This window comes from Plasmodium fragile (assembly GCF_000956335.1).
Source record: "Plasmodium fragile strain nilgiri unplaced genomic scaffold supercont1.77, whole genome shotgun sequence".
NCBI lineage: Eukaryota > Apicomplexa > Aconoidasida > Haemosporida > Plasmodiidae > Plasmodium > Plasmodium fragile.
The window spans coordinates 80,249-97,144 of record NW_012192657.1 but is presented as its reverse complement, the minus strand read 5'-3'; the positions used below and the strand labels follow the sequence as shown (position 1 = coordinate 97,144).

Sequence of the window (16,896 nt, the reverse complement as noted above, 5' to 3'; positions counted from 1 at the left end):
ATTTTAAGATTAAGTTTTAGCGCTTAGGGTTCATGGGTTTAGGGTTTAAACTTTTAGGATGTCAGGGTTTAGGGTCTCAGGGTTAAGTGTTAAAGTTAACCGGGATTAGGATTTAGGGTTTACCAGTTTTTGGATATAAGGTTGCCGGGTTTAAGAATTCAGATTTTTCCATATTAAGATGCAGGATTCCGGGTTCAGGAGTTAAGGCTTTATAGTTAGGAACTCCGGTTTTTGAGGTTAGGAAGTAAGGTTTTTAGGGTTAGGAAATAGCGTTCTAAGGTACCTGGCCCAACATTCCAGGATTAAGGTATTGCATTCACAGGTTTAGGGTACTATATTTACATGTAAAATTTAAGGCTTAGCATTCAGCACTCCTTATATAGGAGTTCAGGTTTCTCAATTTAAGTATTCAGGGTATAGGAGTTAGGGTTCAGGGCAAAAAACGTAGTGTCTTAAGTATCGACTGGGGTATGTATAGATAGTGTAACTTGTATTTGCCCTTATCGGCGAGGAGGGCGTTAAAGACGAGGGTGAGGATGCTTTGGGGCGATCCATCAGCCCTGCGTTGTTCCCACCGAGTAGAAAAGTGAACGAGTCACTTCATCGGTGGAGTGGAAGTGTTGCTGTGCAGTTACGAGAAAAGCTTCTATTCTGCGTATTAGCACGCGTCTCTACTGGGCGGACGGGGATTATGGGGACTCTGACGGCACCCTTCCTGGCATGCCGACTGCACCAGTTATAGTCTTTCCATAGCCTGTACTGAAAGGTATATAAAATATTATCCATGAGTAACTCTTGGTTGCATGATGTTTCGCTTGCGTATTCAGTTCCGTGTTTGCTTTCTTCCATTTTGAATGCCACTTTGGCGTTTGAAAAAGCCCGACGGGAGCGAGGTGTGCTTTCCCGTCCCCCACTGGAGTTACTATTCACCACGATGAGCCCCGTTTTCTTGACCACGGTGTCTTCCGTGGATGCAGATTATTAACACATATACATGCCCATGGTTTCAATGATGTGTGTGTTGCACGTTTTGATAAGGACAAAACGAAGAGGTAGAAGAGAAGGATGTTTTTCTCTGTACTAGTGGAGTGCTGAGAGGATGCTGCATTTTAGCCCATGGTCATTCACGAAGCTGTTCACACGAGTGAGACAGTAGTGTCTGGTTTACGTCCTCTGGAGGTTTTTCATTGAAACATTTATTTGGTTGCTGCGTCGGTCTGGGACGTCCGCTGCCCCAGTGCCACTTGTTGAGCCGCGAATTGATCGCGTCGTCCTCGCCACAGGTGCACTCTCCTTTTTTTTTTACTCATGCGGACCCCTTCATTCGACCACCATCTGGATCCCTCCCCCTGGACAGTGCCTGTGTTGTTTTGTCCAAGAGGAACTTCATGGTTTAGGCAACAAAACCGGGGTGGTGGTGGTGCTGCTGCTGCTCGTGGGTCTTATGGTCACAAATGAGCCTCTAACCAAATAACGGGGGGAAAAAAAAGAGGGGAAAATTACCAACAAAGAAAACGGAAGTTTTGAACGCGTCAGCACAAAAATGGGGTAAGTTCTATGACGGACACGTGTTTCCCATTTCTGGTGAAGACTCGCTGGTATCGTTTCGCCTGTTTCAGAAGAACAGGGTGGTCATCTAACGACTGCCACCTTTGAATGAAGAGAGACGTGGACATGAGTCACACGGAAGCTAAACTGCAATTACACCGAACTGGGAACACGCCAGCCGTGGCATCACCAGAGGTGTACGTACATTGATTGACCGGAAAGAAAGAGAGAGAGTCATTTGGGAGATGCACCCATGAGTGAACAACGAAAGGTCATTCTCCATGGGTTCATGTGTTCATATATTTTTTGTAGTTTGTAGGTTAGTCTTTTTTTCGTTTTTTTTTTTGTTAATTTTTCTTCCTTCCCCCCTGCGTGTGGGACAGAACACGGCGTTGTTCCGTGGAACCGTCATCAGGCACAATGGACAGCCGTTGCCATTTTGTAACCACAGAGAAAGCGCATGACGGGCGCTTGAGCGCTTGCAGTGGAAGGACAATGAATTGTGTTTCATCATGCTGGTTGTGTTGTGGGAACTGTACTTCTGTAGCTTACATTCCGCGCGGGCACCTTCCCTTGGGATGGAACGGCTGCAACACACACAACAATGCTCATTAAAAGGTGGGTGTGGATAGGCCTTGCATGGATGCCCTGTGCCAAATGCAGGCAAGTGCAGAAGTGAAGGGACACACAAAAAGTGAAGGTACCCCCTTTGGGGAAAATACATCAAATGAACGCTACATGGCGCGCGGGAGGCTTTGACGGGGTAGCGCCGCCAGGGTGGACCTATTGCTGTTACGCGCAAAGGACGCCACTCATGTTACCATACACTTGTGAAAGTGTTACATGCGCTGGGGGGTGAATGGGAAAAAAAAAAATATATTATATATGTGACGTGCGCTAAACCACACCGCTTTTGTTAGCAAAATTGGGAGCTAACTTGACACAGGCGGTGACGTACGCGCGCTTCGCGCGATTGTAGTTTGGCTTCTCTGCGTACGTGCCTTCTGCGCGAGAAGAAATGCATATAACAGCGTTTCGTAGGGCGCGGTCGTTCGCGTGCCCAAAGGAGAAACGCCTCCAACACCCGTGCATTTGCGACAGGTATTTTATTTTTGTTTTTTTTTAAGCGCGCATATGGGGTTACAGTAAGCATATGTCCTGATGCTCGCAAGAAACAATGGAAAAAAGGTGGGCCCCGTGTGGGAAGTAATTTTTTTTCACCGTTGACAGCGGATTCGCCTCGTCCTTCGCCAAATGGATACGAACCAACCCGAACCCGCACTCCCTAAGAGCAGCATATGGAAAGGGACTGGAACAAGCCGCATACGTAAGAGAGCACACAACGGTAAAGTGCGGAGCAAGTGTTACGTATGATGCGTGCTCAAATATTTTCCGTGTCGCCCACGCGCCTTATTTGAAGTTACCTTCTTTTTTATGCGTTCGCGTGGGGATGGAAAAGGGGAGCATTCTATCACATGCGTTGATATTATTTGTTCGAAGGGGTATTCAGCATATAACCCCATTTTTGTGAGGTTATCTGATGTCCTTTTTTTTTTTTTTTTTTTTTTTTTTGCGGAGGTTCATAATATATTAGCATACGGCTTACTACATGGTTATGCGGAGTGTATAGCTCCAGGGGCTGGTGCAGATTTGTAGTTTCCCCTCAGTCACGTGTGGGCTTTTAGTATTCTTTCCGAACTGGGGAAGGAAATTTGCCCTCCTTTAGTGACATCGCTACTGCGAAGTGCAAGCGCTTACAAGTTAGCGCTTATCACAGAGCGTCCATCACATTTTATGGGAGGACCCATATCTCCGTTGTAGCGCAACCCCCCCCCTTTACACCACCATGGCGGAGGAGTATGAAAAGTATAAGCGGTTTGAGTACCGCATGAATTCGAACCTAGTCCTCCAGAGGGAGGGCCCCGTTCCTAACTTTAATGAGCCCACGGGGGAGAGTGAAAGTTTGGCTGGGAGGCTTAAGCATAAGATGGGGGACAAGGTAGAGTACACGAAGCCGACAAGCCATAGCAGGAGAAAGGATGAACCATTTGTGAGAAGCAACAAGAGAAAGGATCTTATGTTTGATGACAGTAGGAAGAAAATGAGAAGAGGTAACAATGGAATGATTAAAGAGAGAAGTGTATTGAGTATTAACCTTCAGGACATCTTTATGTACAAGCCAAGCACCAAGTACACGGAGAAAATGTTTTCTAATGTGATGGGTACGGTTCGATCCATCATTGGAGACCACACAGGGGACATCATTAACAGTGCTTGTAACGAGGTACTCTTCATTTTGAAGAATGAGAAATTAAGTAATGAGGAGAAAAAAAAGCAAGTGGAAGGTGCACTTGAGGTCTCCTCTATGAGTGATGAACAGTTTATCGAGCTGAATAACTTTGCCAGGGAAATATATGACTTTAACAGGAAGGAAGTTTTGGAGGAGGTGGACGAGGAGGAGGGTGTTGCTGTAGTCTTTGAGGAGGACGATGAGTATTTCGATTACAGGAGCAGCACGAAGGGGCGAGATAGCACCAAGGGGCAGGAGGACATGGCCAGTACAAATGAGTTAAGTGACGACTACAGGTATGGCGAGGTGGAGGACGATGAGGAGGAGGATGGCCAAGATGGGGACCACGTCGACGACGAGGAAGACGACGATGACGATGCGAATGAGGAGGAAGAAGAGGATGATGATGATGATGGGGACGAAGAGCAGGAGGAACATGACGACGATGCAGGGGAAGACGCAATGGGGACAAAAAGCATTACATCAGGGAAGGGAAGTAGGGGGCGTAAGACCTCTAAAGGAAGCATGATTATGACCCCAGGTGCTTTCCCTATGAAGAAAAAACAGGACAAGCAAGAGAAACACCTAAGCTTGAAAAGCATTAACAAAGATACGAGTGGGAAGAGCAAGGACGCAGAGGACTACGATTTGGAGACAAATTCGATCGACGCACATTGGTTGCAAAGAGAATTGAATAAAGTCTTTACCGACCCCTCCCTCTGTTTAGAGAAAGAGAAGGATGTGCTTGATGTACTAGGTATATATGACATACAAGAATGTGAAAATAAGCTTGTACATATACTGAAGTACGAGAATTTTTCCATGGCAAAATTATTGATTAAGAATCGTTGGAAAGTGTATTACTGTACGTTGCTTGGTCAGGCCCAAACGGAGAAGGAGAAGAAGAAAATCATGGAGGAGATGAGGAAGAGTGAAGAGGGGGAGGAAATTTTAGAGGAGCTCTCGAATTTTAAAGCCATGAAGAGGAACAAGCAGAGTGAGTTTGCCAAGACCATGCGCAGGGAGGCAGACAACCTGTTCAACAAACGCAGGTACGCGGGGGAAGAGGCCACGGAGGACACTCGTCAGAGGGGCAAATTCATACACGAGGGGGACGACGACGATGAAGATGAAGAAGAGGATGATAACGATGATGATGATGAGGACGAGGAGGATGATGATGACGGCACTGCAAAGAACGCCAAGTCGGCTGCGAAACGATCTGGCCAGACGAAGAAACTAAGCGTAAATGTGGGCACCAAGCAGGGAAAGAAGGGAAGGACAGCTGAGCACGACGACGGGGAAAACGATGAGGACGAGGAAGCAGTTGAACAGATCAGAGCCAAGTATGTTGACTTGGAAAAGATGGAGGTCAAACAGAAGGGAGCAGATTTTTTTAACAGAGAAGTGGTGTTGCCAGTGGACAGCAGCCGCGTGGAGAAAAAAGATTACGATGAGATTATCATATCGAGTGCTAGGAGTAAAAGCAGAAGTGGGAAAGGGTCACTCGATAATGAAAAGGCAAGGGGGAAGGAGAACTACTTCACGAACCCAGACGACATAAATCTCGTGAGCGTATCGGAGCTACCCGAGTGGGCACAAGAAGTTTTCACCTGCGTAGGTATTAGTAAACTGAACGCAGTACAATCTAAGGTGCACCAGGTAGCTCTAAACAGGTACGATGAGAATATGCTTATATGTGCCCCAACAGGTTCAGGAAAAACGAACATTGCCTTGCTGTGTATACTGAATGTGATAGGAAGCTATAGGTTACGTAGTGGCAACATCGATAGGAAGAACTTTAAGGTTATATATATATCTCCTATGAAGGCGTTGGTGAATGAACAGGTGCAGTCCTTTTCCCTAAGATTGAAGTGTCTGAATATCAAAGTGAGCGAGTTAACAGGAGACGTGAATTTGAGCAGCAAGGAGATTGACGAGAGTCAGGTGATTGTGATGACCCCCGAAAAGTTCGAGGTGATAAGTCGGAAGTGGAATGAGAAGATTTTGTTGCAGAAGATAAAGCTGATCATCTTCGATGAGATTCACCTGTTGAACGAGGCTCGAGGGAATGTCCTGGAGAGCATCATTAGTCGGATCAATCGATACGTGGACAACACGCTGGTGTACGACGTGGGGGGGTCGCCTGAAGGAGTGTCAAAGGGATCATCAACAGGGGAGGCCAACAGCATGTCACGTGATGTGGACGACGCCCAGCAGAACAGTCTGCATATGCGCAGGAAGAAGATCCGGTTGGTGGGTCTATCCGCCACGCTGCCGAACTATGAGGACGTGGGTCTGTTTCTGCGGGCTGACTTGCGCAGAGGTGTATTTTACTTCGATTACTCCTTTAGGCCAGTCCAGCTGGAGCAACACTACATTGGCATTAAGGAGAAGAAGGGAATTAAAAAGTATGCTCTCATGAACGAGTTAACGTATGAGAAGGTTTTAGAGGAGGCGGGAAAAAATCAAATTTTAATTTTTGTGCACAGCAGGAAGGAGACGTATCGAACAGCGAAAATGTTAATAGACAAATTTTTGAAGAGTGATAATTTAAATAAATTTCTTATGGGGAAAAAAATATCGAGCGAAATATTATTATCAGAGAAGGAAGCTATTGTGAATGAAGAATTGAAAGAGATTTTGTCATTTGGTTTTGGTATTCACCATGCAGGGATGAAGAGGACAGATCGTAAATTAGTGGAAGATTTATTTTCAGATAGGCACTTACAAGTGTTGGTGTCGACCAGTACGTTGGCATGGGGAATAAATCTGCCTGCACACACTGTTATTATTAAAGGTACTAGTGTGTATAATATAAGTGTGGGTGATTTTGATGAGCTATCATCAATGGATGTGCTTCAAATGGTAGGAAGGTCAGGCAGACCTCAATATGATAAAAGTGGGAAGGCCATCATCATAACGGATCACAAGAATTTGCAACTTTATTTGTCATTAAATAATGAACAGCTGTCCATTGAATCTACTCTTATGAGGAATATTGTAAATGTTATTAATTCCGAGATTGTGTTAAGGAATATTCAGAATTTTAATGAAGCGGTGAACTGGTTCCGATATACATACCTATACATCCGCATGATGAAAAATCCCAAATTGTATGGAGTTTTTGGAAAAAATGAAAAAATGGACTCTGTACTTTATGAACAAGATAAGGAGAAGAAAAATATTTCTGACTTGTTCATGCAAAAATTGAATAAAAGAATTTACAATATAATTTATTCTGCCTTTATAACATTAGAAAAATATGATTTGATAAAATATAATAAAAGGTTAAACACGGTGAGTAGTACGTATGTGGGAAAGATTAGTAGTTATTACTATGTGGATTATCGTTCTATAGATTTATATAATAAGAAGCTGAACAAGCATACAAATGAAACAGAGTTGTTGAAGATTTTCGGTATGAGTGATGAATTTAAACATATATTTGTAAGAGAGGAAGAGAAAGTTGAATTATCAATAATAATGGAGAAATTACCCATTCCATTGAAGGAGTCCATAAGTATCCCTTACACAAAGATTAATATCCTTTTGCAGTTATATCTTTCTAATGTAACCCTAAATGGGTATGTTATTAATGCAGACATGATTTATATACAACAGAACGCATTGAGAATTTTTCGATCTTTCTTCGAAATATCTTTAAAAAAAAACTCTTACCATTTAAGTGCACTAACCTTGAAATTTTGCAAAATGGTAGAGAGGAAAATGTGGGCGACCATGTCTCCCTTGAGGCAGTTTGGTTTGCTTAGTAATGAGTTGATCAGAATTATTGAGAAGAAAAATATAACCTTTAGGAATTATTTAAATATGAGTTTAAACGAGTACATGACAATATTTAAAAATAAAAAAATTGCAAAAAATGTGTACAAGTTGGTTCATCATTTTCCTAAAATTGAATTAAATGCATATATCCAGCCAATAAATCACAGGATGCTCAAGGTCGAATTGAATGTGGCTCCAGATTTTATATACAATCCCAAGTATCATGGTCACTTTATGTTGTTTTGGGTATTTGTCTTTGACATTTCCAGTGAGAGCATGTTACATTACGATTTGTTTAGCTTGAAGCGTGGTGGTGTAGCTAGCTCCACCAATATCAGCTCTGTGAATGCAACCTCTCAGATGTATCAGCAAGATGGGGACCACTCTGGAGATACACTGGATGATCATCTATTAACCTTTTTTGTACCCATAAATGAAAATCCATTTTATATAGTAAAAGTGGTATCGGACAAGTGGTTAGAATGTGAAAGTACGATTAATTTGTATCTAAAGGATATCATTTTGCCTTCGAAAATTTCCTTCTCTACTCCATTGCTGGATCTACAAGCACTGCCTGTCAATGCTCTCAAGTTTGAAGAGGCCAAGCAATTTTTCCACAGCAGAAATGTAACACATTTTAACCCTATACACACACAGGTATTTCCGTCCGTGTATGAAATGGGTGGTAATGTGATCATTTGCAGTTCTCCTGGTAGGTATTATTTAACGCCAGCTGAGTTTGCTGTTTTAAGAATGATTCGATGTGTAAAGGAGTTGCACGCGTTCATTAGGAGGTACATCAAGAAGGAAGAAGATTTATACAAAATTGTTCGCGATAAGAATATTGCTAGTATAGCTTACAATAACCCAGTGAATTTTATAAAAATTGTTTATGTAGCCCCCTTGGAAGAAATCGTATCGAAGACGTTTGAGAATTGGGCTCCTTTTTCAAACACCTTTGGAATGAAAATGGCGGTACTGACTGGTGATGTACAGGTAGATACAAAAATTTTACAAAAGAATAACATCATTTTGTGCACCCCTGATAGGTATAATAATTTGTCGAAAAAGTGGAGGAGGAAGAAAATTTTTCAGTCGATTAATTTGTACATATTTGATCATATGGAATTGCTGGACACATTGGAAGGGTCCATCATGGAGGTTGTGATTAGTCGTGTGAGATATATAGCGACTCAGTTGGAGTTGGGGAAGACACATCGGGGGAAGAAAAGCAATACAGCTTCTACATCTTCAGAGGGGAAGGGTAAGCTGCCTCCGTTTGTTGATCTGAACTTGGGGGATGACAGAACGAAGGAGCAGGAAGGAGGTGGGAGGTATGGAAAGGGAGGAGCATCGTCCGATGCGGCTCAAAATTTGAACAAGATGCAACATTTGAGCATGGATGATATATATGAAAATATTGGGGTAAATAGAATTGTGTGTTTGTCTAGTTGCTCCATGAACAACTGTAAGGATGTAGGGGAGTGGATCGGTTGTAAGAAGAGTGACTATTACAATTTCTTATCTAGTGTGAGGAGCATTCCCATCGAAATTTATCTTCACGCTGTGAGTATTATGAACAAGCAGAATAGGTACCTGTCTATGCAGAGGCAGGTGTATCAAACGGTTAGGAAATTGAAAAAGAAGAATGCCATCATTTTCGTAACGGAGGATAAAATGTGTAAAACGCTTGCACTTGATTTGGTTCTTTCTGCTTCTAATGATGGGTGCATGTTTTTATCTAATTTGGGAGGTGCTAGTGGGATGGAGAATTTACAAGAACATGTAAATGATAGGATGTTGTTGGAGCTACTAAAACAGGGAGTAGGGTACTTGCATAGAAGTATGGGGGAGATGGAAAGAAAATTGGTGGAGGCCTTGTTCGATAAAAAAGCCATACAATTACTGATCGTAGCGCATGATTACGTGTATAGGTTGAATGTGTATGGAAATGTAGTGATTCTGTTAGACACTATAATTACTCACTTTGATGGGAAGGAGGAAGATTATTCTATTCAGAGTGTATTACAGATGCTGAGTTATGCTGGTCGAGAAGGAGAGGATACAAAGTCGTTTGTTTATATATACACGTATATCACGAAGAAGGAGTATTACAAGAATTTTATTTACGAACCGTTGACTGTAGAATCTAACATTGAGGATCACCTGCCAAATTTTCTTAACAACGAAATTGTGATGAGTACAATTGAGAATTATCAGGATGCGATTGACTGGATCACATGGTCCTTCTTCTACAGGAGAATTAGGAAAAACCCTAATTATTATGGTTTGAAGGGGGTATCCAATGAGCATATATCTGACTACCTCTCGGAGCTGATCGAGAGTAACATTGAATTGCTCTCCTTTGCTAACTGTGTGGCGATTGAGTCTGGTGAAGATCTTAAGCAGGAGAAAAAGACACGCAATGGAATGACTCATAGTGGAGTGGACGGGGGAGAAGGGGCTGGCAGCGGCTCAGTTTCCATTAAGCCTTGCAACCTAGGAATCATCGCATCGTATTACAATCTCGACTATCATGTAATTCACTTTTTCAATCAATACGTCTTGTCCCTCAAGGGGTTGAAGAAGAATAGGATAATGGAAATTGTATGCCTTTCTAGCGTCATGTCCCAGGTGGTAAAAATGAGCAACTATGATGTGATGCTGTGTGTGAAGATTGCCCAGACGTGTAACATGAAAGTTACTTCTGAGTTTTTAAAACTCTCTATAAGTAGTGAATCAATTACAGGGGAAAATGGTCTTGTTGGAGGTGGAGATGATGGAGATGGACGATCAGATCACCTGAATAAGTCAGGCGAAAATGACAAAAAAGAACAATATATAAATTTAGTGAATTTTATTTCAAACCCGGTATACTTTACTCCCCATTTAAAAGCACTGGTCATTCTCCAGGCACACATTAATCGGTATAGCATTCCTTTGAACTACGTTGAAGAAACGAAAAGGGTCCTCGAGAAAACATTTAAACTAATCAATGCACTAATAGACGTGATTAGCAGTAACAACATTTTAAATTTTTGCTTATTCGTTATGGAGATTTCTCAAATGTTGACTCAGAGTATGAGCAGTACAGATGAGTCGAATCTGATGCAGTTGCCCCACTTTGATGGAGCTTTAATTAAGAAGGCGAAGGAATTAGAGATTGCAGATGTGTATGACTTGATAAATGCGGAGGATGAACAGAGAGAGGAACTTTTGAATCGGTTGAGTGAGAAGGAGAAGAGTGAAATAGCTAACGTATGTAATATTTTTCCTGTTATCGAGGTGCAGTACGATATCGACGTGGACAAAAAGTACAAAGTAAATGAAATTGCTTCACTTAGTTTAACTATAGAACGAGACTTGGTGCAAGATGACCCCGACGCTACTGCCAACTGTTTTGCGCACTCGCTGTACCTTCCCTTTGAGAAGGAGGAACTGTGGTGGGTCGTCATTGGCATTAAGAAAATGAACCTTCTGCTTTCCATAAAGAAACAATCTCTGATCAAGGCTGTTAATAATGTTAAGGTGAATTTTGAGTTACCTGACCAGCCTGGCCACTACGACGTGGTTATTTACGTTATAAATGACTGCTACGTGGGGTGTGATCAGGAGTACGAGTTTGGGATTGAGGTGGAGGCGTGACGGGTAAGACGTGGCAAACGAGACGTGGCTGGTTGCTTGCCATTTGAATGATCACTGGAGTGTTTTACCCAGCCTTCGCGTGGCGCGCGCAGCTCCTTTTCTCTCTTGTTTTTTTTTTTTTTTTTAATTTTGTGCAGAGCGTGATGTGTGTTTCCCTAGCGCATGAGGGGAGACTGCTCCATCCTGTGCGGGATTGAAAAAAAAAGGGTAGTGCAGCAATCGCACGTTTTGTACATATGTAGCAGCGTCCTGGAGTGGACTTGGACGTGTCTCCTCTTCTACACGTTGAAAAACCCATTTGGGGATTTTTTTTTTTTTTTCTTTTTAAATGTGCCGACCTAGTTGGTGGCGTCCTCTGTGGAGGTCACTCTAACTGTAGTACTGGGAAGCACCCGCGTCCCTTTTGTGGTTTTTTCAAATTTACAAAAAAATAAAAAAAGGATAAAGTGGAAATGGGCAGTAGCTCCGAGGTGGGCATGCATATAAAAGTATATAATTACATGGCAGGTGACTTGCACGGCCCATCGCTGTGTGGTGCACTGCCGCTACTTCTTCCCCCCGGGCTGAGCATTAGTAATCGTTTCGTAAAAGTTCTTGAAGAGGGAGTTGCACTTCCTGTCGTCATTGTGCAGGTGCATGCAGTAAAAGAAATTAGAGTAGTGGTCATTGAACAGTTTAGCGTAGCTAACGTTATCGTTGTTATTGGTAGTGCAGTACTTGTAACCCTCGACCTTGAAGGACTCATTTAGGACGTCTTTGCATTTTTTGTCTCCTTGGTTTAGTAAGAGGTCGACGTCGTACTTGGCATGGTCAGGGATAGTGCTTCCCAAACACATAAAGCGCTTTATGTCGTAGAAGGAATAATTTTGTTTCTGTGTGTGGTACTTTGCTTGATTGTAGAGAGAGGGTGACTCGGGCGACTGGTGGATGACGTCGCCAAGCTGGGAGTAGTCTGTGGTTAGCGCCATGGGAGGATGCGGAGAAACTGTGTACTGATCAGTTGAGCGGCTGAACTAAAGAATGGGAGGCTTCAGCAACATCCTGTGTGGGGAAGGGGGCAAGTGGTGTCGCTGCTCCATGTCTACATGTAAAGTATATACGTGTGGCACGTCTAAAACAATATCGATAACACACATATATATATGTATGTATGTATGTACGTATGTACGTAACTGCGCTTAACGTAGGTAAGGTATGTGTGGAGGCCTACGTGCTAGTACCTACGGGCAGCGCTGGGTCTGCTGGGGCCTGTGCCTCGGAGAAGCCAATTGTGCGTCCGCCTTCGAGGGGGGGGCAAATGGAAAACGACTTTTCTGCCACTCTTGCGGGGACCGTAACTGCATAGGATTTGTCGAAATGGGCAAAGTGCTGATGAAATGGCCAAAAATTTTTTTTTTAAAAATTAAAAAAAGGAAAAGAAGAAACAGAAAAAAAAAAAAAAAAAAAGCATTATCCCCCGCGCGGGCAATCATGGGCGCATCGCGCATCCAGTACATCCCCGAGGCAGAACCATTTCCTGCGCAGCGATTTTTTTTAGGGCATGGCCTCTACCGGGGTTGCGAATATTTTTAGTGCCCCATCAAAAGGTTTGCAATATTCCAGAATTGACCCCCACATTTGTTGCCATTTGTTTTCGCTTTCCCTTCTGTTCATTTTTTTTTTTTTTTTTTGTTTTGTTTTCCCTTTGAGATATAAACTGCAACGTAGCGGTTCGCCAGAAGAGCATACATTTATATTTGTAAGCGACCGACGGTGAAGGCGCAACGAAGGACGAGGCTAAAACCCTGACAGGGCCTGCAGCCAAACGTGGGAAAGGCAATACCTATATATATAACTACTACGCGGCTGACTACAATAATTAAACTTTCGCTTAAGTAGAAACATATGTGGATCCTCCCCCGTTCCCACAGTTACTGGGAGGACTTGTTCAGTTGACGTGCCACCTATAGGTGAACCGCGGCCCAGCACAGTGTGGTTTCTCCCACGTGGAGATAGTTACGAAAAAGTGGAACAAGGGGCTAGTGAACCATACAGTCTCTCGTCTGCGTGAGCCGACCCCAGTGTATAAGCCGTCACGGCGACTTCTTTTGCAGAAAGTCTCCAATCACAGCTCAAGATGGATAAAGAAGAAAATTACAAAACGTCGGAGAAGTACGAAATATGTACTAGCTTTGAAAATATAGGCATTGACGAAGGTTTGCTGAGGGGTATTTATGCGTACGGATTTGAGAAGCCTTCAGCTATTCAACAGAGGGGTATAAAACCAATACTAAGTGGAAGAGATGTGATTTTGCAAAGCCAAAGTGGGACTGGAAAAACTTGTGTCTTTGCAGTGGGTGCTTTAAATTGTGTTAATCGTAATTTAAGTGAAACCCAGGTGATTATATTATCCCCCACGAGGGAGCTAGCAGAACAGACTCAGAAGGTGTGTTTGGCTCTAGCAGATTATATACACGTAACAATATATTGTTGCATTGGCGGGAAGAAAATGAGTGACGACATAAAGGCGCTGAACAATGGAGTTCATATAATTAGTGGGACCCCAGGAAGAATATACCATATGCTAAACTTGAGGCACTTAAAATGCAAGTATATAAAACAGCTAGTTATTGACGAGGCGGACGAAATGCTAAACAAAGGATTCAAAGAACAGGTATACGACATATATCGTTTTTTGTCTCCCAACACACAAATCGTACTTTCTTCAGCTACACTTCCACAGGAGGTGTTAGAAATAACAAACAAGTTCATGCACCGGCCTGTGAAAATATTAGTGAAGCGAGATGAACTCACATTGGAAGGCATAAAGCAATTTTTTGTATCCATAGAGAAGGAGCAATGGAAATATGAAACGCTTGCTGATTTGTATGAAAGCTTAACCATCACGCAAGCTGTTGTGTTTTGTAATACGAAGATGAAGGTAGATTGGTTAACGAAGAAAATGCAGGAGGCGAATTTTACCGTTTGTAAGATGCATGCAGGGATGAGTCAAAGTGAGCGAGATGATATTATGCTCAAATTCAGACAATGTAAATTTCGTGTTCTTATATCTACTGATATTTGGGGTAGAGGATTGGATGTTCAGGAAGTTTCTCTTGTGGTGAATTATGACCTGCCTAACTCGAGAGAGAGCTACATTCACCGCATCGGGCGGAGTGGCCGATTTGGCAGAAAGGGGGTCGCTATAAACTTTGTTAAAAATGACGATATAAAAATTCTCAGGGATATTGAACAGTACTACTCCACGCAGATTGACGAGATGCCTATGAACATCACAGAGTTGCTATAAGCGAAGCGTAGCGGAGCGAAGCGGTGCAACGTGAAGCGGAGCGCAAAGAGGCGTAGCGAAGCGCTACACTGGGCATCTTATCTCACCTGAACGTTATTCTAATATAGTAGGGGGGAGAGACAACATCCCCTTCTCAGAAGCGCGTAGAGGAAATGATAAGCATGGGTAGAGACATATCCTCCCCAATGTTTCCCCATTTGTGAACATGTGCTGCGTCTATGTGTTGATAATTTTTTCTTTTTTTTTTTTTTTTTCACCCTGCGCCTCCGCGGGTTTATTCCCATTGTGGTAGTGTCGCCTTGTTATGAGGCCCACGGCGTGCATTGGGGTGGGGGGGGAACCCTGCAGGGGGATTTATTTTCGTTCTGCTTTATTTTACTTGACCTAATTTTTTTTTTTTTTTCTTTTTGCAACCCGATTTGTTACCAAATGATTACCGCTGAGGTCTTCCCTGCGTCATCAATTCAATAGAGCAATGTATACAAATAAGATGGTGGCGGAGTTCAAGGATAAAAGTGCACATCGGTTTACCTTTGGAGGTTTCTCTGTCCATGTGCACCACGGCCACCACGTCCCTGCGTCTGACCTTCCATGACATAAGCACGGAACCCACGGCGCGAACAATCCCCCTAGTGTTGCCCCTGTGTGGGTTCTTTTGTCAAGCACTCAGTCGGTGTAAGAGACGGCCATTTGGGTAATTTACACAGGGAGGTCATTTTTTTTTCTTTTTTTTTCCCCCATAATAGGGGAAAGCCCCATGCATCTAGGCCATTTCAACCTGTTGTCAGCATCCCCCTTTTTTTCCACCGGGTCTGTCAACACTACAGATGCAACCTTTTGAATGTTGTACATGCCCGCGTACTACCTTTTCATGAGCAAAGTTTTGGTGTAAACACGGGAGATACGTTACTCTTTTTGCAGGGTGGCCGTTGGGCATGAGTGGGATGTATTGTGCTTTCCCTGCCCTGACTACTCTAGCCACAGGGGAATACCTACGTCTGAGTATCGCCCCAGGGAAGAAGCAGATCCGTTTTTCCCTTCCACGGGTGCGCAGCAAAATGTTCATTTTTTTTTTTTTTTTTTTTACAAGCCATTGTACCCACCTGTGTGTGCACTTCTCGAACGTTTTAATGTTGATATGTAATAAGGTGGAGGGGCCGAGCTATGCAGACCCGTTGCAGTGACACGTGCAATCAGTCGTGCCGTTTGCATTCTCTCATATGATGTTATTTACTTAACTTCAGTCCGTTATCTGCGTGCTTTTTTTTTTTTTTTTTTTTCCAAAATTTGGTGCATGTCGTTTCGGAGAAGTACGAAGTCATGAAATCCAGGCACCCCTACTTGGATATGGAGTAACTTCTTTAGCATCAGATGGGATGTTTTCACCAAGGTGAACAATGCATGTTAATGGCATAGGACGGTGAAGGTTTCACCCCCCCTCCTCCCCCCAACGGCATTGTGATGGGATGAAGCGTCACCGATGCCGGCCACCTAGTGTGACAAAGGGAACAGAAAGCTCCCCTTTTTTGTTACATGTTGCCACACCCGTTTGGTGCAAAGCTGTGTTGGAATTGTTACACATATGCAGGGATTGCTTTTTTTTTTTTTTTTTTTTTGTGTTGTGTGAGTCTTTTTAAGTGTTCCTTTTGTGAGGTTTCCCAGATTGGGGATAACCGTTGTGTAACCCCCCCTCCGTGAGTGGACTGCACACTTATGCGAAATTTGCCGCTTTCCCCCCCCGGTGCTTCCAGCCCAGCCATCACGTTGTGCCAAGCATGCACCGGCAGGAAGGAGGAGGCACCTTTCTACGTAGCTTTTTTTCTCTATCCCGTAGCGAAAAAATATGTATTATGTGAAAAAGTATGAACATAAGCTGCTGAGCGAAACGCTGCGATTTTTAGGGTTTACATTAAAGTGGGGAATTCACGAAAATGGGTACTGGATGACTAATCTGAATTATTCCTTTGACTATATGTTGTCCAATTTAGTGATAAAATATTTTAAAGAAAAGAGTAAGTAGAGCGATCCTTTTGTGGAGGGGGCATTTCTCCGCTCCATTAGAGTGTACCCCCCACGCACACAACACATGCTTAACGGTTTCCCGCCTTTGCAGAAGTAAAATCGGTGATAGATGTAGGTTGTGGGTACGGGCACTACGTCAACGAATTAAACTTTCACAAAATAAAGGCAGTGGGCGTTGACGGCAATTCTAAGCTAGTCAATCAGCTCAAAAATGGTATGTTTATTTGTTACGCGTGATCGTTAACCGCGACTGTTCAGCGTGAGCGTTCAGCGCCGTGGAGCATACACACATGGAGTGTTGTTTTTTTTTTTTTTT

The 16,896-nt window shown here is 43.2% G+C and overlaps 5 protein-coding genes across 5 annotated transcripts; 3 read left to right on the top strand and 2 right to left on the bottom strand.

Moving 5' to 3' along the window:
* Nucleotides 1–600: 600 nt before the first annotated feature.
* On the bottom strand, nucleotides 601–849 carry AK88_04826 (uncharacterized protein; the record flags this gene model as incomplete). The annotated part of the gene is made up of 1 exon (XM_012482430.1): nucleotides 601–849. One exon carries the CDS (start codon nucleotides 847–849, stop codon nucleotides 601–603), a length of 249 nt encoding a protein of 82 aa, XP_012337853.1.
* A 2,545-nt stretch (nucleotides 850–3,394) lies between these two features.
* AK88_04825 (uncharacterized protein) lies at nucleotides 3,395–11,269 on the top strand (the record flags this gene model as incomplete). The annotated part of the gene is made up of 1 exon (XM_012482429.1): nucleotides 3,395–11,269. One exon carries the CDS (start codon nucleotides 3,395–3,397, stop codon nucleotides 11,267–11,269), a length of 7,875 nt encoding a protein of 2,624 aa, XP_012337852.1.
* A 545-nt stretch (nucleotides 11,270–11,814) lies between these two features.
* AK88_04824 (uncharacterized protein) lies at nucleotides 11,815–12,237 on the bottom strand (the record flags this gene model as incomplete). The annotated part of the gene is made up of 1 exon (XM_012482428.1): nucleotides 11,815–12,237. One exon carries the CDS (start codon nucleotides 12,235–12,237, stop codon nucleotides 11,815–11,817), a length of 423 nt encoding a protein of 140 aa, XP_012337851.1.
* A 1,148-nt stretch (nucleotides 12,238–13,385) lies between these two features.
* On the top strand, nucleotides 13,386–14,558 carry AK88_04823 (uncharacterized protein; the record flags this gene model as incomplete). The annotated part of the gene is made up of 1 exon (XM_012482427.1): nucleotides 13,386–14,558. The coding sequence occupies one exon, from the start codon at nucleotides 13,386–13,388 to the stop codon at nucleotides 14,556–14,558; it is 1,173 nt and encodes a 390-aa protein (XP_012337850.1).
* A 1,843-nt stretch (nucleotides 14,559–16,401) lies between these two features.
* On the top strand, nucleotides 16,402–16,817 carry AK88_04822 (uncharacterized protein; the record flags this gene model as incomplete). The annotated part of the gene is made up of 2 exons (XM_012482426.1): nucleotides 16,402–16,570; nucleotides 16,672–16,817. 2 exons carry the CDS (start codon nucleotides 16,402–16,404, stop codon nucleotides 16,815–16,817), a joined length of 315 nt encoding a protein of 104 aa, XP_012337849.1.
* Nucleotides 16,818–16,896: the final 79 nt, after the last annotated feature.